A 25,862-nucleotide genomic window follows, 5' to 3' on the forward strand; every position below is an offset into this window, starting at 1 on the left:
TTTCAAATTCAACCTGATTTCTGTACATTCCTTGACTGTACAATTATATTGCTTTGTCATATTCACTAAGTTTTCTTGCATACTTCTGCAGGCCCCTTCACTAAAGAGGCCTCTGGAGATTGGTAAGAGCAACAGTGGTCTATATCTCTTCTCTGATCTATGCAATAATAAATCCAATACATCTGTCTCCCCAGCTAATACTGTAACTCATGCTTGTAGTACTTCTAACCCTCCTAGTTCATTTACTACTGTTCCTAATAACATTTCTACTATTTCATTAGGCTCCAGTTCTAAAACTCATGATTCATCAGTGAATGTGGGTGATTCTACACACCTATGTAGTCATGTTAATGCTTTGAATACTAATAATAATGATGGTTGTTCTGTATGTTTTACTTCTTTGCATCAAAGGGATATTGTGGATCTTTTATCACACAACAGATTAGGCCATGTGCCTTTTGTCAAAATGAGGGGAATCCCATCAATACCATCCATTTTTTCCCCCAAACAGCCTTTTCTTTGCCACATTTGCCCAATGGCAAGGCAAACAAGATTACCCTTTCCAGAAAAAACCAACTCCATGACCAAAATATTTGAGTTACTACATGTTGACTTATGGGGCCCATACCATATCACAACTCATGATAACTATAAGTGCTTCATTACCCTTGTAGATGATTATAGCAGATTAACATGGATACATCTGCTGAGCTGCAAAAGTAATGCTTTACATGTCCTAAAAGGATTTGTTGCTATGATAGAAACTCAGTTTAATACTTCAGTAAAGGCCATAAGGACTGACAATGGTCTGGAATTCACAGGGTATGAAACCACTTCTTTCCTACAAGCTAAAGGGATTCTGCATCAAAGAACATGCCCTTATACACCCCAACAAAACGGGATAGTGGAAAGAAAACACAAATACCTACTAGAAACAGCCAGAGCCTTACTTTTCCAGTCCAAACTTCCTCTCAAATACTGGGGGGAGTGTATATTTACTTCTACATACCTAATAAACAGACTACCCTCCTCTTCACTTAAAAACAAATGTCCATTTGAGCTATTATACAATAAAAGGCCTACCTATTCACACATTAGAAGTTTTGGTTGCCTTTGTTTTCCCATAGTTCTCAAAACTCACAAAGATAAATTTGAACCTAGATCCACACCTCATGTGTTTGTGGGATATCTTTTTGGAACAAAAGGTTACAAAGTGCTAAATCTGGCCACTAACAAGATCCATGTATCTAGAGATGTTATTTTCCATGAGCATATTTTTCCCTTTTCCTTACCTTCTAGTTCTAAAACTTCAATTACTAATAATAATGTCATTCCCCAGAATGCTGGTATTCATTCTTCTGATGAAATAAATAATTTTGCTCCTACTTCAAGAAGATCAGGAAACATCCCTTAAAATGATGTTGACACTCCCTTCACTGATCATACCTCCATGAACACATAGTCACCTAACACCTCATGTAGTTCAACTGATCTGGGCATTGACTTATCTCTTTCTCATATCTCTGATGATACCAGAAACCTTTCCAGTAATGAGAACCAACAACCTTCACTGAATCCAACCACACAAAGACCTTCTAGGACACACAAAATAACTGCTTACCTAAAAGACTATGTAGTTGCACTTCCCAAATCACAACTTAACCATACTATTCCTTCTCCTAACACTACATCAACTGATAGCACACCATCCTTTTCATTCATCACATCTAGTTCAACTGCCCAACATATATCTCTTAATGTTTTAAGTCATGATAGTCAGTAATTGGTTACCAATATTTCATATGATTGTGAACCTGGTTCATATGAGGAAGCATCTCTAGACCCTGCGTGGCAAGCAACCATGACACGGGAATTTGAAACACTCTATGCAAACCATACTTGGGACCTTGTACCACTTTCAGCAGGGAAGAGAGCAATAGGCTGCAAATGGGTTTACAAAGTGAAGCACAAAGCAGATGGCACAGTAGAGAGGCTAAATGCCATATTGGTAGTGAAGAGCTACACTCAACAAGCAAGTGTAGACTATACAGAAACATTTTCTCCAGTCATAAAAATGACAACTGTGAGGGCCCTAATTGGTACAACAGTGATGAAAGGCTGGGAAATGTATCAACTTGATGTGAATAGTTTCTCCATGGAGATTTATATGAGGAGGTATATATGCAAGTTCCACAAGGCCTTATGGTGCACAAGTCTGACCTTGTGTGCAAATTGAATAAATCCTTGTATGGTTTGAAATAGGCAAGTAGGCAATAGTATGCCAAGTTGACTGAATCACTTTGTTCAAAAGGCTACACACATTCAATGTTAGACTATTCACTTTTTTCCAGAAAGAAGGGAAATTCAGTGGTTTTTGTAGCAGTTTATGTAGATGATGTTATACTAACTGGGACAGATACAGAGGAAATCTTTTCCCTAAAAGGTTCTTAGACAAAACATTCAAAATAAAGGATCTAGGCAAACTCCACTTTTTTCTGGGAATGGAAGTGATGTACACTATTGGTGATGTCCCGCTTACACAAAGGAAGTTTGTTTAAGACTTACTAAAATAGCATCATTGTCTGAGTTGCTCTCTAATGTCCTCACCTCTTAGACTCCTCAATCAAACTTAGAGCAGATGATGGGGTCTTACTAGATGACCCATCTCACTACAGAAAATTGATAGGAAAATTGAATTTTCTCACTAACACCCGACTCGATATTGCTTACAGTGTGTAGCATCTAAGCCAGTACATGCAGAGCTCAAGAGACACATATTTGAAAGTTGCCTTTCATATTCTAAGATATCTAAAAGGGAATCCCACTTTAGGACTATTTTTCTCCAGCACAAGAGACTACACAGTTAAAGCCTTTTGCGACTCAGATTGGGCAGCTTGCCTCGAGTCTAGAAGATCAGTATGTGGGTTTGTCATAATGCTTGGGAGTACCCCCATCAGCTGAAAATCCAAGAAGCAGTTGACTGTATCCCTGTCCTCAGCGGAAGCTGAATATAGATCAGCATGAAAGGCGGTGGGAGAACTGGTTTGGTTGTCCCAATTGCTTCAAGAGTTGACTGTCCCATTACAATTGCCAATACCAGTCTTTTGTGATAGCCAAGCCGCCATGCAAATAGCAAGAAATTCAGTGTTTCACGAGCGGACCAAACACATAGAAGTTGATTGTCATTTTGTGCGGGATAAGCTCAACAAAGGGCTTGTTGATCTACATTACATATCCACTCATAAACAATTGGCTGACATTTTTACTAAATCACTCACAGGGCTCAAACACTCATCTCTTCTTGGAAAGTTGGTTGTGAGTCCCTCTCCTCTAACTTGAGGGAGGGGTGTTGAGATATGTATTTATTTTGGAAAGATAGCAGACTGCACTACTGCACTGTATGAATCAGTTAGTTAGGTAGTTAGTTATGCTTCCGATAGTTAGTTAGTTAGTTAGAGATAGTTAGTTACATTTCCGGTAGTTAGTTGCAGTTTTTGCTTTCCACTTGCCCAGTCCAGCTGTGTCCAGCTAACAGTGTGTATATATAGGAGTAGGGTACTTGTAATTGTTGAGGATTTCATTTTATTCATAGTTCCATTTTCTGGAAGCTTCCCAGATGTCTCTCTCTCTCACACCTCCTCCGTTTTTCCTCCATTAGAGCTTAGAGTTAAGTTCAAGTTTCGCGTCTTATAATTGCTCATTCTCATCACACTAACCAACCATTTTTGGGGGAAATACACAAATAGTCATTCATATGGCTGCTATTTAGGGATTAGCCAGTATTTATTTTTCCTTAGAATTTGAACTAAAAATCTTAGTTTCAAGACTTTGTGTCCTGAAAAATTAAACTGATAAACTGAAATTCAGGATACATTGACTAATTCGTAGATAACAGCCCTCTAGAATGGCTACTTGGTGTTATTTCTATACCATTTTTGTGTACCTTTGTCCTACCTTGTTTGTTGGGCTTTTAAAATATTTGGTTAAATATAAAAAATATACATTTCTCAACTATTATTTTGAGGTCGGCTACGGTATGTAAATTTGTCTTGTTTTTGTCACTATTTGTCGAGCTTAATAATTAAATCAGAATGTTTAATTACGTAGCCACTAAAAGAATATCTCATTAAGGCAAAAAGAATGGAAACATATATATATATATATATATATATATATATATATATATATATATATATATATATATATATATATATATATATATATATATATACTGTTTCTAAGTCTAGAAATACAATCTTATTTAAAAATATTTTTAAATAGTGCAAACTTTTAATTTTTTTGATGGAATGTTATGCTTTTCAAGGAAAACTGGAGAGGAGTGGTAACAACTCAAGAAGAAAATCATAACGTAGTAGGCGTTTGGACATAAAAATTGTAAATTTTGAAAAAAGGTAGTATTTGAAGTTAAGTTAAAAATTGTTATTTGAAATTTGAAATTATGTTTGGACATGCATTTCACTTGAAAAAATGTTGTAGTTGTGTGAGTGAGAAAATTTTTGAAAATTTGAAAAAGTGATAAAAACCGCTTTTTGGTTTTTGAAAAACTCATTTTCAAAAAAATTTCAAAAACTTGCAAAATTTTCATCGACAAAAATATTTTTGAAAAAAAAATTAATTTTTTTATGGACAAACGGGGCATTATATATCGACTCCAAAGAAAATAGTAAGACAATTAAAAGCAAGCTATTAAAATGTTCAATAATAATAGTTGAATTATAATTAATTTGTAAAATTTATTATCCTGTTCGAACATAATATTTCATTATTTTATTCTTCTTTTCTAACAATAACAATAACAAGCTCACTATAATTTCACAAGTGAAATTTGGGAAGGATAGTATGTATGCAGCCTTAGACTATCGGTTCAAGTAAAGATGAAAAAGAAGCATTAATAATAAGCGGAAAAAACAACACGAAGATAATAAGAAAATCGAAGTGAAAGAAATAATAGGTACTAATAGAAACTTAAGAATAAAAAAATACAAGACTAACACTAATTCTTGACCTACATACTCTCCTATCAATCATGTCCTCGGTAAGTTGGAGCAGTATCATATCATGTTTAATCACCTCTCCCCAATATTTCTTTGGCCTACCTCTATCAGACCTACCAAGGCCAACCTTCGCACCTCCTTACTCGAGCATTTGTGTCTCTCCTCTTCACATGTCCATATCATCTTAATCTCGCTTTCCACATCCTGTCCTCCATGGGAGCCACTCCCACTTTATCCCGAATAATTTCATTCCTAATTTTATTCTATTTTTCTAAACAAAGTAAAAAATGACAAACAATGTTTTTATTTCCTCCCACTTGAAAAGTAAATTTGCTTCCTTTTTCCCCTTTTTCCGCCTTAAGGAAATTGAGCATTTCATTTAACTAAAAGAGTCTTGAGAAAAATATTCTGAGAATAAAGAGAGAAAAAACACGTGCTTCAACAAGAAACACAGATTTCATTCAATCACCAAAAGTCAATATCATTATTCCCCACATCACAAATCTTATACCGAATCAAAGCACAGAACCAATAGTAGATTCTACAATCTTCCATTCTTACATGGCACAACCAACACAAATTTCACAATCCGCAGATAGCAGTCCTCAAAAAACACTTTAAATGAACTCAAAACAACCTTAGCAAAAACAATCAAGAACAAAAAGAAGAGGAAATTCAAAAAGGAAGCAACTTTCCAGTCCCTTTAATTTATCATCTGAAATGCCCACCATTGATTTGAGCAGAACACCTCTATGTGTTACCCTTTTGCCTCCTTTTCAACAAGGAACCAATATTCAATTTTGCCTTTCAAATTCATCTGTTAATTCATTTCTGTATAGTTTTAAGCCCAAACGCTTTCATTTCTTGAAACCATGTTCTTCCCTAAGGGAAACCAAGAAACAGCAGACCCTTTTGAAAACACCAAATAAATCTCCCCAGAGCTTCAGGAAGCTGCTTAATTTGAACCCCAAAAATGATGATGATGATTATGAGAGTGAGAGTGAGAGGGATAGTGGATTAGGAGATGATGATAATACTGCTATTAAAGGTACCATTTTGGCTGGTCTTTTGATTGTGGGTGTGATTGGTGGATTTGGAACTGTTGGGTACATATACAAGGACCAGATCAATGCTTTCTTGAACCAGTTTTCTGGCTTTATTGAAGGTAATTTCATATGAATTTTCCTATTAGTTTTCCACCTTTAATGGCATAGCACCAGTATTTGAACCTTGTTATATTACCATTTACTTCAACAATTCTTGTTATTGTTCCTTCTTTTTTTAATTGATAAGTAACAATATTCTTGGTATTGGTGTTGTCTTTCCCTTAGTGGTTGTGGATATTAGGTGTTGGACACTAGGCACAACAACTAAAGTTGATCGTAACAGAAAATATATATGGATTGCATGAACCAATTAAAGTCTGAAGCTTGCAAAATTCCCAAGCACATCCCATTTAGCGGATAATGGTTCAGGGTATTAAGTTCGTCTGAGCTAATGAGCTTTTTTCAGCTGGTTTTGGTGCTAACAACAATAACAATAACAAATTTAGTTTGATACTACAGTGGGATCTTGGGAGGGTAATGTGTATACAGACATTACCCCTACATAGTAAGGGTAGAGAGCTTAGGAAAAGGTGAGAAGAAGAAGAAGGAAGAAGAAGAAGAAGAAAGATAAAAGAAAAAGAAGTAGTACCAAACAGTAACAACAGGAAATACGAATAATTGAAGCGAACAAAACAACCGGACCTAATAGAGATCTAAGAATATGAAAATACAAGAGGTAAGGAAAGGGAAAATTCTCGACTACCTACTAGCCTTCTACCTTAATTCTCGACCTCCACACTCTCCTATCAATGGTAATATCCTCAGTATGCCGAAGCAACGCCATGTCTTGCTTAGTCACCTTTTCCTAGTACTTCTTTGGCTTACCTCTACCTCTTCTCAAATCCGCCATGGACAACCTCTCACACCTCCTAATGTGCTCGAACCATCTCAGCCTCAACTCCCGCATCTTGTCCTCCACGGGGCCAGTCCCGCTTTGTCCTGAATAACTTCATTCCTGATCTTATCTCTCCTGGCATGCCCACACATACATCTCAGCATCATCATCCCTGCTACTTTCATCTTCTGGACATTGGAGTTCTTGACTGGCCAACACTCAGCCCCATTGAAAACAGAGAAGGTTCAAGATGTATATAAATACTTTCTCAAAATACTGATTGCTTGACATCTGGGATAAGCAAATGAACTTTCTTTGTAGGATACATGAAGCCCATTACGGTTATCAGAGAAGTACTAGTGTTTGAGGTGGAACACATTCTTATTTGAAGAATGTGAACAGTTACCTTAAACAGTTGTACAGTTTCAAAAGGTTGCCATCATTTAGAACAGATAAGTCATTCTGCTAATAACTGTTCAACAAAAAATTAATTTGAGTCAGGATCCTTTTAATTTTAATCCCAAACTCAAGTCCAAATCCAAGTTCATCTATGGTGAAAAATAAGTTTGTTTCCAATCTTCACATGAATGGCCAAGTATTACTAAGAGGAAACGAGTAGACTAGAGGAGGACAACCCGGTGCACAAAGCATCCCGCATTCACGCAGGGTCCGGGGAAGGGCCGCACTCCAAGGGGTTGTTGGGAATTAAACACAAAAGGAAAGTTGAGAGAGTATTTTGAAGTCTATCAAATTGCATAAGAAAAGCTACAGTAGAAGCCTTTTAAATAGGCTTACAACCAACTGACTTAAGCTAAAAATAAGCAACTAATAAACAAAGTGGATAAAATGCTCCCACTACTTCTACCATTATCATCCAACTAAATGATCATGCTAATTAACAGAACAAGTACTAACTTTACAGATGCTAAAAACTAGGAGCTAAATAAGCTGTCACTTTGAAGCATTAATCAACAGGGGTGTGATGTATACAGCCTACCCTAATACAAGCATTAGTGCCTGTTTCCACTGTTCGAACCCGTGACCTATAGGTCAAACGAATACAACTTTACCGTTGCTCCAAGGCTCTCCCGTCAAATGAGTGGACTAACTCTTAAATATTATCCCTCATCTGCATTTCTTACTTGGGATTCTTGTAATTGAACGCATTACGAATGTTTAGTTGGGCGACTTGTTATGATAGTCAGACACCTTTCGCTGCCACTTTATAGCTCTATCTAAATCAAGGGCAAGACAATTGTAATGAGGAATGAACGTAAAGTGAAGATAGAAAGCCATTATTGGTTTGCTTAAACTGTGAAAGATCCAAAAAGATATGGAATATCTGTTATTGCATTTTGAACTTCATCGAGCATAATAGTGAAAGTGATAGTTTTTAAATACTCCTGGAAACCTGTCAATCCTGTCTGAGTTAATGGTTTCCCTGGTAGTTGAGAGTTTTGTTTTACTGAATGATGATAAGCTTCTACTTGAAAATGTTAAATGAAAACAATCATCCATTTTACTGTAGGGCTCTTGGCTTTCGAATCTTATCTTTTGTTAGCTCCAACTTTGAAGCAACAAAGACCTTAACTCTAGAATGATACACTGACCATTTTTGTATCCTATACTAGACGGTATTCTTGTCTTGGATAGAATGAGCCTATTAAGCGAATTTCTACCTTTTGCCCTCTTCCCTTTCCAACCTCCCCTTCTTGCCAAGTGTTACTGCTTGCCAATTCAAGGTTTCTATATCTTCGTTGGCCTGTTTGAAATGTTGTCTTCTTAGTGGTTTTTGGTGCTAGTTTGATTCATAATAATCTGATAATCTCTGTGTCACGACCCAAAATCCCAATCTGTCGTGATGGCGCCTATCTCGATACTAGGCAATTCGATAATCTCGATAAACCACAATTTCTCTTAATTGAAAATACAATAATTTAATACAATACAAAATCCCATAAATACTGATACGAACACTCCCCAAAACCTAGTGTCACTGAGTACATGAGCATCTAATATGGATACAAATCTAGAACATAAGGTCTATAATAGTCTAAGACCAAAATACAGTAAACAAGGAGATAGGGAAAGAGAGACAAGGTCTGCGAAACACGGCATCTACCTCTGAATCTCCTGAAAATCAACTGCGCGAAATGATCAACACCCGCTATGTCCGGGAACACCTGGATCTGCACACGAAGTGCATGGTATAGTATGAGTACAACCAACTCAGCAAGTAACAATAATAACTAAGGAACTTAAGATAATGACGAGCTACACAGTTACAATTCACTTTCAGTAATTCCAGCAAAGAATATACATGCTTTCAAATCCGGCAGTTTAAGTCAAATTAATTTTTATACAGTTCAATTTCATGTAATCCGGATATAAAATCTTTCAGACATTTCACAACAATGACGGATAGCAATCAAGTGCAATAACAAATGCAAAGCAAGAACAACCTCTCAGGCAACAGTCACTCAATTCATCACTCGGCTCTCAGCCCTCAGCACTCACACTCAATGGGTACCCGCGCTCACTGAGAGTGTACAGACTGCGGAGGGGCTCCTACAGCCCAAGCGCCATAATCTGCACGGACAACTCACGTGCTATAATATCCTGCACGGACAACTCACGTGCCATAATATCCTTACCTCACCGACATGCCCTCGGCCTTACTAAGTCCTCAACCTTTCTAGTCTCTCGGGCTCTCAGAAATCACAAAGATCAGCCCAAACAAAGATAACATAATGCATCGACAAATATCAAGAAAGACTGAGGTATGATACGCAAGTAAAATCATGACTGGGCACAAGATAGAAATTAGCAATTAATTCAATAAGTACGTGCCCTCTGTGGGTTCCAACAGTACTATCACATAGGCTAAGCATGGTTTCTAACATGATTTATAGTCAAATTTCTTCAACACATAGAGAGCATATAGCTAACAACAAATTATTCAATTTTACAGTTTCACGGGACGGACCAAGTCACAATTCCCTCGGTGCACGCCCACACGCCCGTCACCTAGCATGTGCGTCACCTCCAAAATAATCACATGATACAAAATTCCGGGGTTTCATACCCTCAGGACCAGATTTAAAACTGTTACTTACCTCAGAGAGTGAAATTCTTTACTCTGCTATGCCTTTGCCTCGCAAATCGGCCTCCGAATGCCTCGAATCTAGTCACAAATAATTCGTTTCAGTCAATAAAATTTATTGGAATTAACTCCATAAGAAAATGCTAATTTTTCATAAAAATTCGAATTTTAGCTTAAAAATCGCCTGTGGGGCCCACGTCTCGGAACTCGACAAAAGTTACAAAATCCGAAAGCCCATTCAACCACGAGTCTAACCATACCAATTTTATCAAAATCCGACCCCAACTCGACCCTCAAATCTTCAATTTAAACTAAGAGGGTTTTCAAACTTTTCCAACTTAATTCACCAATTAAATGATAAAAACAACCATGGATTCGAACGCGACCACGGCTTCGCGAACGCGAAGCTTTACTAGCTCAGACCTTCGCGAATGCGACTGCCACCTCGCGAACGCGTAGAACAAGGACCCGGGGGTCCCCAATAGCCTCACTCCTCTTCGCGAACGCGACACCTCTCACGCGTTCGCGATGCACACACTGACCATACCTTCGCGTTCGCGTCCTCCCCTTCGCGGACACGAAGAACAAAACCTCACACTCAGAAAACACTCTTCGCGAAAAATCAGAAAAATGCAGCAGCATATATCAGCAACCTCACCAAGGCCAAAAATGATCCGTTAATCATCCAAAACTCACCCGAGCCCCTCGGGACCTCAACCAAATATACCAACAAGTCCTAAAATATCATACGGATTTAGTCGAACCCTCAAATCACCTCAAACAACGCTAAAACCATAAATTACACCCCAATTCAAGCCTAATGAATTTTGAAATTTCTAGTTTCTACGAACGACTCCGGAACCTATCAATTCACGTCCGATTGACCTCAAATTTTGCACACAAGTCATAAATAACATAACGGAGGTATTCAAATTTTCAGAATCGGATTCCGACCCCGATATCAAAAAGTCAACCTCCGGTCAAACTTTCCAAAAATTCAACTTACGGCATTTCAAGCCTAATTCCTCTATGGACCTCCAAATAATATTCCGGATACGCTTCTAAGCCCATAATCACCATACAGAGCTATTGGAATCATCAAAATTCAAATCCGAGGTCGTTTACACATAGGTCCATATCCGGTCCACTTTTCTAACTTAAATTTTCAATTATGAGACTAAGTGTCTCATTTCACTCCGAATTCCTTCCGGACCCGAACCCACTAACCCGGTAAGTCATAAAACAACTATAAAGCATAAATTGAGCAGTAAATGGGGGAATGGGGTTATAATACTCAAAACGACCGGCCGGGTCGTTACACTCTGCTCTGTAATTTAGTTTTGGATGGTCTTTTTTGAACAAAGCTGAGAGATCAAGAATGTTCTGAACTTTCATCAGTTTTATCACATGTAAAGTTTTTCTTTTAATTTTTATATAAAAGTAAATTCAGCTTGACTGAGGCTCCTCACACGGTAGGTTATGGAGCAGCTGGATACGCACTCTTCGTTGCAGTTTATGCTGGGTTAGAAGTAAGAACTATACTCTATTTTTTTGTTGGCTTAAAATCTTGCAAGAACTTCCAGCGAAGTACTTGTTAATGGCATACTGTTTTTTTGGTGTGGAAACACTAGTAACTTATTGGATGTATAATATGTTAGATGGTCCTTTCGCATCTTAAAGGTGGTGCTTGCCTAGTTTGTTTTTGGCTTAGAAGATGCTCATAGGATGCTGGCACTGTAAACTAAAATAAAGTAGCAAGATTTCATATTCTTATTATCACTGACAGGGATACCAATGTATTTTACACTTGCATTTTTGGGCTTTACTTGACCAATCTTCTAGTTCTTCCAAACATATTTAATGTCATGAGATGTCATTTTTCAGAGTTCCTACATTGAACTGACTTTCGCTGCAACGCCTTTGTAGATCCTTGCAATACCCGCTATTCCATTGACGATGTCAGCCGGTCTTTTATTCGGCTCCATAACTGGAACCATCATTGTGTCCATTAGTGGAACGGTAAGCTGTTCATTTGGTTCAATAGTGGCATGATGATGTAGAATAAGTTCTCAAAAGTTTGATATGCATTCAGGTGGCTGCTACTGTTGCGTTCTTGATTGCCAGATATTTTGCTCGTGAACGTATTCTTAAGCTGGTGGAAGGGAACAAGAAATTTCTTGCAATTGATAAAGCAATTGGAGAAAATGGTTTCAAAGTTGTTACCCTTCTCCGTTTGAGCCCTTTGCTTCCCTTTTCTCTTGGAAATTATCTATACGGGCTGACTTCGGTCAAGTTTGTGCCATATGTTTTAGGAAGGTTAACTCAGTTTTCTATGTTTACTTTTTTCTTCATCATTGGCTAATGTCAGATTTCTAATTTCGTTGTGCTTTCGACTCGTATTTCGCATAAACTACTTACTTTGCTATCTGGCTTTGGCTTTATTGGTTCAGAGAGGAAACCAAGTTACAGCAATATTATGATGTGTGCTATTTATCAATAGAATTAGCTAGCTGATTAACCGTGTTCAAACTATCTACTGAAGGATGAAAAAAGCAGTGTCAAGTTATTTACCGTTTTCTTTTTTCTCCATTTGTAAAGTGATACTGAGGTGTCAGTAACCGTCATCTTTGATCTCCCGTTGATGTTTAGAGTTCGCAAAATTTGTTGAAGAAAATTATTCTTTTATAGAACAGATCATAATCTTGTGGAAATAGCCTTTAATATACATTTCTTTATGTTGATAGAGGTATCATGTGAAGGTATTGCAATGCTCTAGCTACTGAAAAGTTGCAGCATGCGCCAACTTCATTTAAGGCATCAAAACTTTTTGCGTAGGACTGTCTTTTAACTTGTCTGGCATGCTCTTCATCTTGATAAAATCTTATCTTTGTATATAGTTGGCTAGGAATGCTTCCTGGAACATGGGCGTACGTGAGTGCAGGTGCATTTGGCCGCGCATTTATTGTGAGTTTTCCTTTTTTTTAAAAAAATCTTGTGCTCTTAGTTGTGAATCTTGTCCCTTCTTTTCGTCAGTCATGACTCTGTGATTCTATTTTCTCAATCCTGCAGTGGAAGTTGCAGATTCTTGTTAAGAGAAGTTGGCAAAGTAAATTTTGGTTGATAATAACTTTACATGGTGTTCACTTTCCAAATTATAGTAGTTTCTGTCTACTAGAAACAGTACAAACTGCTTTGTTGAATGACATAGTGCAAGTTGCAGTCTCTGTACAGACAAGGCATGTGTATGATTTATTCACGACAAGTTAACAGTAGTTGCATAATTAAGAACCAACTATTATGATTTGGTTTTAATACTCGAACGGGGAGAGGTTTTCTAATCCAGTCTGTAACTGAAGAAAACAAAAATGATGTTCTGGCCATCTGCGATCCAAACAAATTTTGACTTGTGCTATTTGGCAATGGTCTTTTTCCCTTCTGACAATGAAGTAGTTCTTCATCTGGTGCTAATTTGTGTTGGATTCAGATGTTGTAGTTCTTGGCCTTGCTATTCTCCGAAATTAATACCTTTTAAGTTCTATTCAGTTGGGAAGTTTCTGATTTACATCTTAGTGTGAAAAGGAAGTAAATCATTATAAACTCACTAGATCTTACTTTTCTTGATTTCCAGCAAGAGGAATCTAAAATTGGTCTAGGAGGAGGAAACCAACAGCTATTGACCCTTGGAATAGGTTTATTGTTTACAGCAGTTGCTGCAGCCTATGTAACACGGCTTGCTAAGGTAACACAGATCATTTCCGATCCTTTTACATTATACTCGTACTGAACTTATATTCGGATACTTGCATATGTTTAAGCATGCTTTTCCTCTTCTATCTTGAAAGGACGACTGGTATGGTTGATTGTAACTTGCTTGTTCTTTGTTGAATGCAGGATGCTATGAAGGATATTGAGTAGACAGCAGAATTAGTTTTGCCTTAACCAATTAGAGTTTACGTGCTCTTTGACAACAAGCACAACTGGCTAGTGTAAGTTGAGATATACATAGTTGATAAAATCAGATAGGAAAAGTTCAATTATTTTTAACTGTATAGTTTCCTTGTTCTGATGCTTCGTATGGAAGCGCCAGTTTGCTTATTTCCTCCTTTATCTTTCTCTTTTTCCCAACCCATTTCAGTAGAAACAGAATGAACATGAATCAAGAGAAGATTTTGACCCTTTAACTGTGCTGAATGTTCTTCTTCTGTGAATAAAATGCAAGGTATTCTATGTACTACACTACTAACCACTAAGTGCAATTGTATTTGTATCCATCAGCAGAACAAGACAGATATGTTCAGATTAGTGCAATTAGATCTACATTTCTGTAGAATAATGTTATAAAAAAACGAGCAGTAACTAATTAATTATGAGGAGAGAAACTGCAGAAACTTAGAAATTAACATCACACTAGTCAAAGGGAAATGATGGCATAAAAGGAATCATATAGCTTAGATTCTTATGTTATACTCAGTTATAGCAACACAAGACATGACCGGTGAGATTTTGCTATTCCTAGTCCCTTGCTATTTCACATTGTGTCATTATTTCCCGCAAGATTGACTCTATTTTTAGTGTCGTATTCTTAGATATCTGTTATTGCACGTATCTCCATTGGCGCCCATGTCTAATTACCTTGTTGCTATTGTCTGTTTATTGCTTTATTTTCACTTCTCTTGAGCCGAGGGTCTTTCGGAAACAACATCTCTACCGTCATAAGGTAGGGGTAAGGCTTGCGTACACTTTACCCTCCCCAGACCCCACATGGTTGATTTTTTGTTGTTGTTGTTGTACAATGGCGCTGACAAAGTGCTGTCTTTAATAACTGCCCAGTTTCGATTGGAATGTTCCTACTAAGCACATTTCTACGTTTTTATTCAGAAGTGGCACGATTTAAACTTTGTGGGTTCGACATTTAAGGTTTTTGGTATTGAACCTATTATATTTTTAAAGTTATGGGTTCATACTCACTATGTATTGTAATTTTTGTAAATCTTTACACTAAATTTATATTCTACGCGAAAAGTACTGGTTTCAGATGAATTCGGTACTATGACATTACATACGCTCCTGGTTATGTTAATGATAATAACAATAATCAATTTGAAATTGGAATGGGTGCATAATTCAACAACTTGACATTCAAGGGTATCGTTAGAAAATTTTCTCCCATAGGAATACAAAATTTGAGCTGGAAGTATATTGCGTAAAGCATTTACTGAAGGAATTTTATACGGTCTCAGTCGCCAGTGACAAAATTTACATAAAAAGGTAGGGTGCACCCGCGGCCTTTAAATTCACAAATTTATATTAAAGTTAAGGTGAACCGACCTTCAAATCCTAGGCTCACCTCTGAGCGTGAGTTCGATTAAACTGCAAAGAGATACCCCAAATAGAAGACTGCAAATTTTGTTCATGTCCTTTACAATTTTCTAAAATATTATACATCTAACTGTTTTATATATCCTCTATTTTCTAAAGATCTTTTTATATATATCTGCTAGTTGGGAGAACATCAATTTAAAATTAGAGGCATATCATCTGCTTCAAGTTGTTTAGGTCTTAATTATATCAGCAAATAATCCCTCTCTCTCTCTCTCTTTGTCCAAAGACTCCAAAGATACTAAAATTTTATAGTCAAAAGGAGTTGGTACATACACTTGTATAAATAAAAGACAAGCCTTATTGTAATGAAACGTTAATATTAACGATGATATAACAATAACACCAGGACATTAAGATATGAATTATAGATCTTGAGAAAGATCATCACAACCATATTCAGCTTAAGAATCAGAAATTTAAATAACCACTAGATTAAATCTCAAACGATGCCAAATCTTGGAAGAAGCTGACAAGTAATCTACATCCAGATATTATACATATGATAAACGTCATCTATGCAATTTTGTTAGCTTAACTAAATGTGTTTTTCAAAATTGAAGATTATTAATGCTGATAAATAGAATTGTTAACAATTTGCGAAAACAATTATAAGAGGGAAAACAAAAGATAGAATACTTTTTTGCATCCTCTAATACTTCCTCTACATTTCCTACAAAGTTTTTTTTTTCTTTCTTTTTCAGACGTGGATATATAATAAACCTAAGGGTAGGGGTGTACATGGGTCGGGTTGGTTCGGATTTTCTAATTACCAAACCAAACCAATTGTATCGGGTTATTAAATCTAAATACCAAACCAAACCAATAAAAGTCGGGTTTTTTAATCTCGTTTTTTTCGGGTTTTCGGGTTTTTTCGAATTTTTTTCCTATAAAGTCTTCATAGCACAAAATGTAAAATTTGTGCTGCAAATATTTCTTTAATCCTCGTAAGACAGAACTATATAAGGTATTTTTCAATAAAATAACAGAAATATGAGATGAGTCATGACATTGTACTAAAATATTCAACAATAAAGATAATAAAATCGCATAAAATAAATATTATTAATAAGCCATAATGAAAACAAATATAATTTAAAATTATGACTAATAAGTACTATTATTTGCATGACTAACCACTAAAAGAAAAATAAGTTATACATTTTATCTAAATCATGAAAAAACTAAAAAATAGATATCCAACACTATTTTCATTCATAGTACGATTGAATTGAATGTCTTTTATTAGCATTAGTATTGATTTGATTTTGATTTAGGATTTATTTGAGTTATACATTTATGGATTATAAAACTTATTGGAGCATCCAAAAGTTATAAGCACAAGCTTGAAATAATACGTTAAAAGATAAAACTATAAAAAAACTTAAGAAATATTTATCAACTACACTACCATAAATATTTTTATGTATTAAATATATTTAAAACTTATATACATATAATGTCGGGTTGGTTTGGTTTCGGTTTGACTCTTTTTAGTTAAAACCAAATCAAACCAAATATGGTCGAGTTTTTTTTTCCAATACCAAACCAAATCAAACCAAACCATAATCGGGTTTTTTTTCTCGGTTTGACTCAAATTATCGAGTTGGTACGGTTTGTCGGTTTCATTTGTACCCTACCTTAGAGCATACAACTTGGACAATGTGGCAAATTAAATTTTGACCATATAATCTCCTTCAAGTTGTTTAGTTCTTAATATCAACAAATAATCCTTAAGGGTAGATCTTTACTTTTAGTCACAAAGACATCAAATTTTCAAGTCAAAAGGAGTTGGTACTCTTAAAATTAAGGATAATCTAAGGATATCCCATACTGAAATGAAACGATAATCCGAGAAATGAATATATATTCACAATGATGCCAACTAATTAATTAATTATATATGACTTATGGAACCTGTGGAAATCATCACAACCATATTCAGATAATAAAAAAACAGATTAAACAAACCCAATAAATCTCAAAAAATGGAAAATCTTGGAAGAGATCCGAGAAAAAATACATCAAGATACTGTATATCTCTAAGCATCATCAATCTATTTTGATAGACCAACTGAATCTGTTTTTAAAATTGAAGATAACTGCTATTAACAATTTTTGTGAAAGATTAAGAGAGAAAACAAAAGGAACAAAAATAAAATAAAATAGGGAGCCAACTTTGAGGCAGCTTAAGAAATATAGTCTTATATTATTCTTCAATTTACTAATTTCACTTATTGTAGATAATTATATCTAATTAAATGATTGATCTAGTAGTATAATGTATACTCCCTCCGCTTCAAAAAGATTGTCTTAGTTTAACTTGATACAAACTTTAATAAATAAGGGAAGACTTTTGAGGTATACGGTCTTAAATAAGTCATAACATTTGTGTTGTTGTAAAACTTTTGAAACTTGTGGACTGAATCCTACCATAGCATTTGTGTGATTATAAATACTTATTATTAAAAAAATATTGAAAGGTACCAATCTTTTTTAAATAGACTAATAAGGAAATAGTAACAATCTGTTTGAAACAGATGGAATATATTTTTTACACGGTCAGTGTGCAGATGATAATACTCCATTAGTGTCAATTTATCTATCTTAATTCTTTTTTTTTTTTAAATTTGTTTAAAAAGGAACGCCACTTTTTTTAGATTTAAAACGTTTTTAGTTCCATCATTTTCATGTTACACTTATGCAAGGATTGTTAAATGGAGATTAGTAGTATCAAATTAATAATAATACAGAGATTATTGTTTTTCATCAAATATTTGATTCTTTGTATTGAAAATGAGATATGCACGGTGTTGAACTGATAATGATGGGTCTGAGAAAAGACAAAGGCTAATTTTATCTTTTAATCCAAATTATATATTTCAAACCAAGATAGGTACACTACTGTTGCTAAACCATTTGCATTATGAAAAATATCCTTGTATATAATTTATAACAAACCAATAATAAAAATAGGGAAACAGGCCAAATATACCCCTCTACTTTCAGATATTGTCTATATTTAACCTCCGTTATATTATCCAGCCAAATTTACCCCTACCGTTATACTATCGGGCCAAATTTATCCCTACAATCAGCAAACTTTTAAAAATTATCCCTCAGTCCGTCAGGTGACCCGGAATCTCCCAAATCATTTTAATTAAGTTACTGATTCTTCTTTTTGGTCCACTAATATCAAAATAATTGGCATTTACATGCTCTCTGAATTGGAGAAAAAAATAAGAGAAAAAATATTAAATAATACAACAGTTAATAAACAAAATATAGTTATTTGAAAAATCTAAATTAGGTAGCTTGTCTAAATTCTAAAAGTATTTACAACATCCCAATTTTAATGAATTCGTTGCACCAAATGTATGGAGACTTTGCAAGTATTAGTGATTGAAGTTGAAGTTCCTCGGAGACTTTACATTGTCGAATTCAACTTTACTTTAATCAAATGCCTACACATTGTGCACTCTTAAGTTAGTTGATCGAACTCTATACTAACCAGACAATGACAAAATATATTTGAATATAATACATGTACATACATGGTGATCGGCTGCATATAATTCACAATAAATAGACCCACTGAATTCTACCGTGTGTATATGGTTGAAAAAAAAAATTAAACCAATTCCAAACCCATCATTACAAGAAGAGAAGTGGGTGCATTGGTAATTAAAAATATTTATGAATAATTTATATAGTCTAGTCACTTTAGCATTCACATCAATAGTAATTTCTGAAAATAGTGGAACAAGAAGAACAATAAGTGATTTAAATAAAAGTAATTTGGGAGATTTTGGATTACTTAATACATCAAAGGGTAATTTTTAAATGTTTGCTGTTGATGCAGGTAAATTTGGCCGGATAGTATAACGGAGGTTAAATGTAAATTCGAAAGTAAAGGAGTATATTTGGGCCTTTTCCCATAAAAATATTTCCTCGCCTTTCATCCTCAACTATATATCTTTTTCAATCAGCATGTAAAGCAAGGAATTATTTCCTTCAACTTCTAATAAGGACGACACGCCATCCATAAGAAAAAGACTGTTCACACGTTAGGGTCAGTTTCTATATATAGTATATAAGAAAACAATTTATCCATTTTGAATTGGAAATGTACAGCTGAAAAAAATTCAAAGCTAGCGTTCGTTTTCTCTTGACAATATTTCTCTTTTTCTCTTCTACTTCTGTAAATTTAGCCATGGAAAATGCAAGCTTCAATAACCTTGAAAATACAGCTGGTGGAGAAGAACCTTTTGAATTTAAGAATTTACTCTCTGAAATGTTCACATCTTACCCTAATCAAAATCCCAGCAGTTCTTCATTAATGGAAATTCCGAAAATTGCTTTTTCTTCTTCTCCTAATTCCTCTACTTCTACTAATTCTTCTTCTTCTTCGCCTAACATTATTTCATTTGGAAATCCAGACTCTAATTTTCTAGGGGATGAATTAGATTATGATATGATATCTGAAAAGGTCATAAGCCAGTCTTCATCACCAACAACATCAATGCCTAAGAGGATTTGTAGAAGTCCTTTGCAATCTCAAGATCATCTTTTGGCTGAAAGGAAACGCCGAGAAAGATTTACACAACTTTTTGCTGTCTTGGCCAAAAGTATCCCTGATCTCAAGAAGGTATTTCTAATTTCAATAAAGTCTCTCTTTATAGGTTACTAGTACAACTAGGTTTAGGGTAGTTCTCTAGTGTCACGTTTTAATAGATATATGATTCTGCAGTCAGTTCTATTTGTAAACTAAACCAATCCATGCGTACAGGGTAAAGTAATACTTATATCTTAGAACTCATGATTTATGTTATTTCATGTTCTTGATAAATTTATGGGAGCCTTGAATCAACCGTAAAGTTATCTTCATGTGATATATAGGTCACAAATTCGAGCTGTGGAAGCAGTCACTAATGCTTGTATTAGGGTAGGCTGTCCACCTCATATCACTTGAGGTGCAGCCTTTCCTTGGACCCTACATGAATTTCATGCGAGATACTTTGTGCATCAGGCTACCCTTTTCATATTCTTAATAGATTAATACTCCATTGGATCTATGTTTTGAAATTGAGGAAGTTATTCCAAGCTTATAATCTTTGAGAAAAAAATTTGGAGAGAGTGGGGCTATTCCCTTTATTTTCACTGCTTTGCCTGTTCTTTTCTTCAATGGCATACTAATGAACACAAAATAAACAAGAAATACCAACTATAACTAAAAGTAACATAGTTTACTGCTTATTTTAAATTCTACCATCTCTATGGGTATATGTTGAAAGGGAGCATTGGAGTAAAAGTAAAGCTCTCTCCGTGATCTATATTGGTCACGAGTTCGAGTCGTAGAATCAGTCACTGATACTTGCATTAGGGTAGGCTGACTACATCACACCCCCTCAGTGTGCGATCATGTGAACGCGGAATGATTCGTACATTGGGCTGGCTTTTATTTTATTTATTTTATGGGATATATGGCTAACCTAACACTTGAAGTATCTTTTGTAATATTTGCTTGATCAGTTGGACAAAGCTTCAATTCTTGAAGATTCAATCAAGTACATAGGAGAACTTCAAGGACGTGTTAGGGCTTTAGAGGAAGCTGGGACGACAAAGAGTAGAAACTTGATTGAATCAACTTCCACAGTACAAAAACAATATTCTTTTGCTGCTACTACATCTGATGACAACTCTATTCTTGCTAAGAATTTTGATGAATCCAAACCTGATCAGAATGATATCAAGGTTCAAATTCTAGATAAGAATGTACTCATAGGAATCCATTGCAGTAAAGAAATGCGGAGTATTTTCACAATAATTGCTGGAATAATGGAAAAGCTACATCTTACTATTCACCACATTAGAGTTACACCATCCAACCATATTGCTCTTCATTATATCTCCGTTCTTGCTGAGGTAATTTCTCACTGTTTATTTTGTTTGTAGCTATCAAAACGTGATTTTATATATTCCAAATTTCCAATGAAGACATTTCACTTTTATATATATTAGCCTTTCTTCGACTGACTAGGTGAGTCTTTAATTATTTTGTGGTTATGCAGATTAAACCTTTCTTATTCGAACACAGTAATATAGGCAAGGAAAAAAAAGAATTTTATATTTAAAAAAAGTAGTTTTCTAATTAACTTTTAAAGCTTTGATTTTTCTCATAGGGTATTAAGTAATCGAATATTTCTTTTGTGGAGAGTAGGGGTGTACGTAAGTCGGGTTGGTTCGGATTTTTTAATTACCAAATCAAACCAATGGTGTCGGATTTTTAAATCTATAAACCAAACCAACAAAGTCGGGTTTTTCAATCTCGATTTGGGGGGGGGGGTTTCGGGTTTTTTTCCCAGTAAAGTCTTCACAGCACAAAATATGTAACTTGTGCTATAAATATTTCTTTAGTCCTAGTAAGAGACAATTATATAATGTATTTTACAAAAAAATAACACAATAATATGAGATAAGTCATAGCATTATACTAAAATATTCAATAACAAGGATAATAAAATTGCATAAAACAAATAATTAATTGGCATTAATAAAAATTAACATAATCTAAAAATACTATATATGCCATTTAGTTTTGTGTTGTACAGTTTTACAACTTGATAATAACATTTCTTTATTTACCCCAAAAAAATAATACTATATAGGTCATGCTGAAATAAGTACAACTAATAAGTACTATTAATTACATAACTAAGCACTAAAGAAAAAGATAAACTAAGTTATGCATTTTCATTATAAATCAATGCAAAAACTAAAAAAATAGATATTGATCCAACACTATCATCATTCCTAGTGTTGAATTGAATTTCTTTTGTTAGCATTAGTATTGATTTGAACTTTGTTTGAGTTACTACATTTATTGGCTATAAAATTTATTTACCATTCAAGAATGTTAAGTCCAAACTTGAAACAATACGTTAAAAGATAAAATTGTGAAAAAGTTTAAGAAATATTTATAAATTACATTACAATAAATATTTTTATGAAAAATTATATAAATGTACTATCAGGTTGATTTAGTTTCGGTTTGATCTTTTTTAGTTAAAATCAAACCAAACCAATTTCCAATACCAAACCAAACCATAATTGGGGATTTTTTTCTTCTGATTTGACTGGATTATCGGTTTGGTACGGTTTATCGGGTTTCTTTGTACATCCCAGTGGAAAGGCAATACTTTGTCAAATTATATTACATGATAACCAAAATGGCTTTGCTAAAGTTGTCAAGCCTCAAATGAACTACTAATATATATGACATTCAATTCGTTCTTGCAGATTGATCAAAATGTTGATATTAGAGTGCAGGATGTTGAAAACGCATTCAAGTTTGCTCTTCCTAGTACATCAAATATGCCAGGCTTGGCGGACTAATCGGACTTTCCAAACATTCTCTTATGTTCAATTTAGTTACTCTATATTCGATTTTGTTTGAAATTAGGAGAATAATTGGACCCGAATTCATGCTTTGTACTGCAGTTGCCTTTTGAGCCAAGAATGTTGTTGTACGGACATATTGTTGAGCAATAAAATTTCTTGAGCGATTAACGGTTCTTCGAGCTTCTTAGACCAATGTTATTTATAGCCTGTTTGGTTTAGCTTTAAAAAAAAAGCTTTTCTGATAATTAAAAGAATTTTATTTACTAAAGCAGTATGTACAGGGTTTAAAACAAAATTGGTGAAACTCAAAAAAGTTTCAATTTGTGCTTGGTTTAGCTAGCATCAATTTGTGCTTGGTTTCCAAAAGTGCTTACGAGTAAAGGCAACTATATTTTTCAGCTTTTGCTTTCCTACAAGCTTGACCAAAAGCCTCAACTATATAAATTATAAACGCTTCTTTTACATATAAAGCACTTTGAGTAGCATCAGGTTCAATATATCCTATTCAATTACTCTCTCCGTCTCATATTAGCTATCGTGCTTTCTAAACATAGTTATTTCAAAATAGTTGTCATTCTAGAAGTTCAAAACAATATTTTTCCCATTTTCCTTAATAATAATAATTCAAGATGGAGATACCACATAAATAGAACAAATATTCAATAAAGAGATATTATATCATAAGACGACGTAAATAAGGGTGAAATGTCTAACCATCCTCCTAATTAATATTTTTTAAGGGGCGTGTAAAATAGAAACATGACAGATAATTTGAGACGGAGGGAATACGTGGGACTGGGATATCATGATGCTAATGTAACAACCTTGCTAGTATTAATATTAGCACCAAACTTGTCTGTTATCACACTACATCAGTAGGAAGCAATAGAGATGCACCTTTTGACTTTGTCTTGTTAATAAGTTCTGTTGCCTCCCCAAGCAAGTACTCCCATTAATTGGAGGACCAACCATTTGCATCAAATACTTAATTAATGGTAGACACAGCGGCTCGGATTCTTGGTTAAGCGGCTAGGGTTTTTGGATAGGATTGATTTTTGTTGTAAAATAAGAATAGTAATTGTGGGTGTCTAGTTAATATGAAAATTACTTGGAGACCAATCCAATTTATTTAGGAGCAATCAATTACTTTGGTATCAAATTGTTTACTTCGGGGACAAAATTGATTTTTGCTCACAAATTTTCAGAAACCACTATTGTTTAGTAGTTATTAACTTCCTATAGCTATTATGCATATACATAATTACTTATTATAGCTACTATTCAATTATTACGGTAGTATATTCGTTGTATTTGCACTGCTGTATTCATGAATACAGCAGCAAAAAACGCCTAAAAATCAGGGTAGTCCAGTTGTACGCGCATGTATTCATATGTATTCGCGCCATGTATTCATGAATACAGTAGCAAAAAGCGCCTAAAATCAGGGCAATCCAGCTGTACGCGCATGTATTCACATGTATTCGCGCTACTGTAATCATGAATACAACAATAAAAAACGTCTAAAATCAGGGCAGTCGAGCTATACGCGCATGTATTCACATGTATGCGTGCCATTTATTCATGAATTCAGTAACAAAAAGCGCCTAAAATCAGGGCAGTCCAGCTGTACGTGCATGTATTCACATGTATTCACGCTGCTGTATTCATGAATACATCAGTAAAAAGCACCTAAAATTAGGGCAGTCCAGCTGTATGCGCATGTATTCACATGTATTCATGAATACAGTAACGACAATCACCTTAAAAATAGGTATGTCCAGTTGTCTAAGAGAGAGAAAAAATATAAATAGCGTATTTCATGCATTATTTCATTCCTCAATGATAGTATATATCATAAATACTTATTTTGCTATAAAATATAAAAGGTAGCTATCGAAAATAATATTTTAAAATAATTTTAATTTATAATAAATAAGATGTATATAAGAGGTAAAATTTCCTAAATAAAATAGGCTTCTCACCTCATTTGTAAGTAGGGGTGTACATAAACCGAGTTGGTTTGGGTTTTATCAAACTAAACCAAACCAAATATATCGTTTTGGATTGGTTCGGTTTTGTCGATTTTTTCGGGTTTCTCGAATGTTTTTATTACATGAATATTATTTCAATTTTGCTTTGTTAAAGTTGTAGATAAAGTTTTGAGAAGTGAATATGTATTTAGTAAAAATTAAAAAAAAATGACAAACATATTTTCTATTAATATATTCTTATGAGAGTATTTTTTTAGAAGCACATGATAGTTATTTTCTTAGTCGTCTCACAATAATCTTGATGTACGCTATTAAGGTTAGCCGAATTTAATAATTAAACATAAAAATCAATATGAGACCTACATAGTGATATATTATATTTAATTTTAAAATTAACAAAATACCATTTTAAATTCAAACAAGATATAAGAATTAAATAGATCTTGAAAGAACAAAGAGATTGACGCATTTCATGCACTTGATAAGAAAGTGATGATACAATCCATCATTTTAAATGAATAAAAAATGGATGCACTTCAACTATTAAATATTACATCCCATGAGATGAACACCCCTATTTGTAAGACAACAAAAATTGTTTTAAGATTCTTGTCAATTGTCTTGTTTCAATTTCATTTTAATGATAACTTTCTATTATTTTATAACATTATTGGTTTGTTATTCTGTTTTCCAGAAAATGAAACAAAGATTTTTGGAAAAAGCAAATCAAACTTCTGTTTACTAAAGTACGACTAGTGCTTCTCCTAATTATCAACTCTGCCTCACTCGCCAAGCGTTATAGCCAAGTGGCATGAGTGAAAGTTTTCGACTCAATAGGTTCGAATTTAATAACCATTATGTTGGGCTAAAATGGTCCCACGAATACTTCTAAAAAATGACGTAATATTATTCATTTTGAGTTAAACCCTCATCGATTTTTTCAAAAAATTTCACAGATCTATACATTTTATATATAAGTTTTCAGTCAGTTCAGTTACCAATGTTAAATTTTGTTCCACACCCACAGCGTTA

The 25,862-nt window shown here is 34.4% G+C and overlaps 3 protein-coding genes across 3 annotated transcripts; all 3 read left to right on the forward strand.

Moving 5' to 3' along the window:
• The first annotated feature begins 1,861 nt into the window (after nt 1-1,861).
• LOC138894711 (uncharacterized mitochondrial protein AtMg00820-like) lies at nt 1,862-2,451 on the forward strand. Its single transcript, XM_070179439.1, has 2 exons — nt 1,862-2,175; nt 2,352-2,451. Exons 1-2 carry the CDS (start codon nt 1,862-1,864, stop codon nt 2,449-2,451), a joined length of 414 nt encoding a protein of 137 aa, XP_070035540.1.
• A 3,082-nt stretch (nt 2,452-5,533) lies between these two features.
• On the forward strand, nt 5,534-14,293 carry LOC104114825 (uncharacterized). Its single transcript, XM_009625363.4, has 7 exons — nt 5,534-6,180; nt 11,536-11,588; nt 11,986-12,078; nt 12,152-12,375; nt 12,957-13,023; nt 13,688-13,798; nt 13,951-14,293. Exons 1-7 carry the CDS (start codon nt 5,736-5,738, stop codon nt 13,972-13,974), a joined length of 1,017 nt encoding a protein of 338 aa, XP_009623658.1. The 5' UTR covers nt 5,534-5,735; the 3' UTR covers nt 13,975-14,293.
• A 5,313-nt stretch (nt 14,294-19,606) lies between these two features.
• LOC104114828 (transcription factor bHLH18-like) lies at nt 19,607-22,988 on the forward strand. Its single transcript, XM_009625367.4, has 3 exons — nt 19,607-20,086; nt 20,971-21,363; nt 22,738-22,988. The coding sequence occupies exons 1-3, from the start codon at nt 19,652-19,654 to the stop codon at nt 22,831-22,833; spliced, it is 924 nt and encodes a 307-aa protein (XP_009623662.1). The 5' UTR covers nt 19,607-19,651; the 3' UTR covers nt 22,834-22,988.
• The last annotated feature ends 2,874 nt before the right edge of the window (nt 22,989-25,862 follow it).

Source organism: Nicotiana tomentosiformis, chromosome 6 (assembly GCF_000390325.3).
Source record: "Nicotiana tomentosiformis chromosome 6, ASM39032v3, whole genome shotgun sequence".
In the NCBI taxonomy this organism is placed as follows: domain Eukaryota; kingdom Viridiplantae; phylum Streptophyta; class Magnoliopsida; order Solanales; family Solanaceae; genus Nicotiana; species Nicotiana tomentosiformis.

Bases quoted from the DNA above. Each gene is read 5' to 3' on its own strand.
- LOC104114828 (XM_009625367.4), top strand. From the start codon at position 19,652: ATGGAAAATGCAAGCTTCAATAACCTTGAAAATACAGCTGGTGGAGAA. The intron at 20,087-20,970 runs GTATTTCTAATT...TTGCTTGATCAG, and splicing joins GTATCCCTGATCTCAAGAAG to TTGGACAAAGCTTCAATTCT. The intron at 21,364-22,737 runs GTAATTTCTCAC...TCGTTCTTGCAG, and splicing joins ATATCTCCGTTCTTGCTGAG to ATTGATCAAAATGTTGATAT.
- LOC138894711 (XM_070179439.1), top strand. From the start codon at position 1,862: ATGACACGGGAATTTGAAACACTCTATGCAAACCATACTTGGGACCTT. The intron at 2,176-2,351 runs GTATATATGCAA...ACTTTTTTCCAG, and splicing joins ATGGAGATTTATATGAGGAG to AAAGAAGGGAAATTCAGTGG.
- LOC104114825 (XM_009625363.4), top strand. From the start codon at position 5,736: ATGCCCACCATTGATTTGAGCAGAACACCTCTATGTGTTACCCTTTTG. The intron at 12,376-12,956 runs GTTAACTCAGTT...CTTTGTATATAG, and splicing joins GTGCCATATGTTTTAGGAAG to TTGGCTAGGAATGCTTCCTG. The intron at 13,024-13,687 runs GTGAGTTTTCCT...CTTGATTTCCAG, and splicing joins CATTTGGCCGCGCATTTATT to CAAGAGGAATCTAAAATTGG.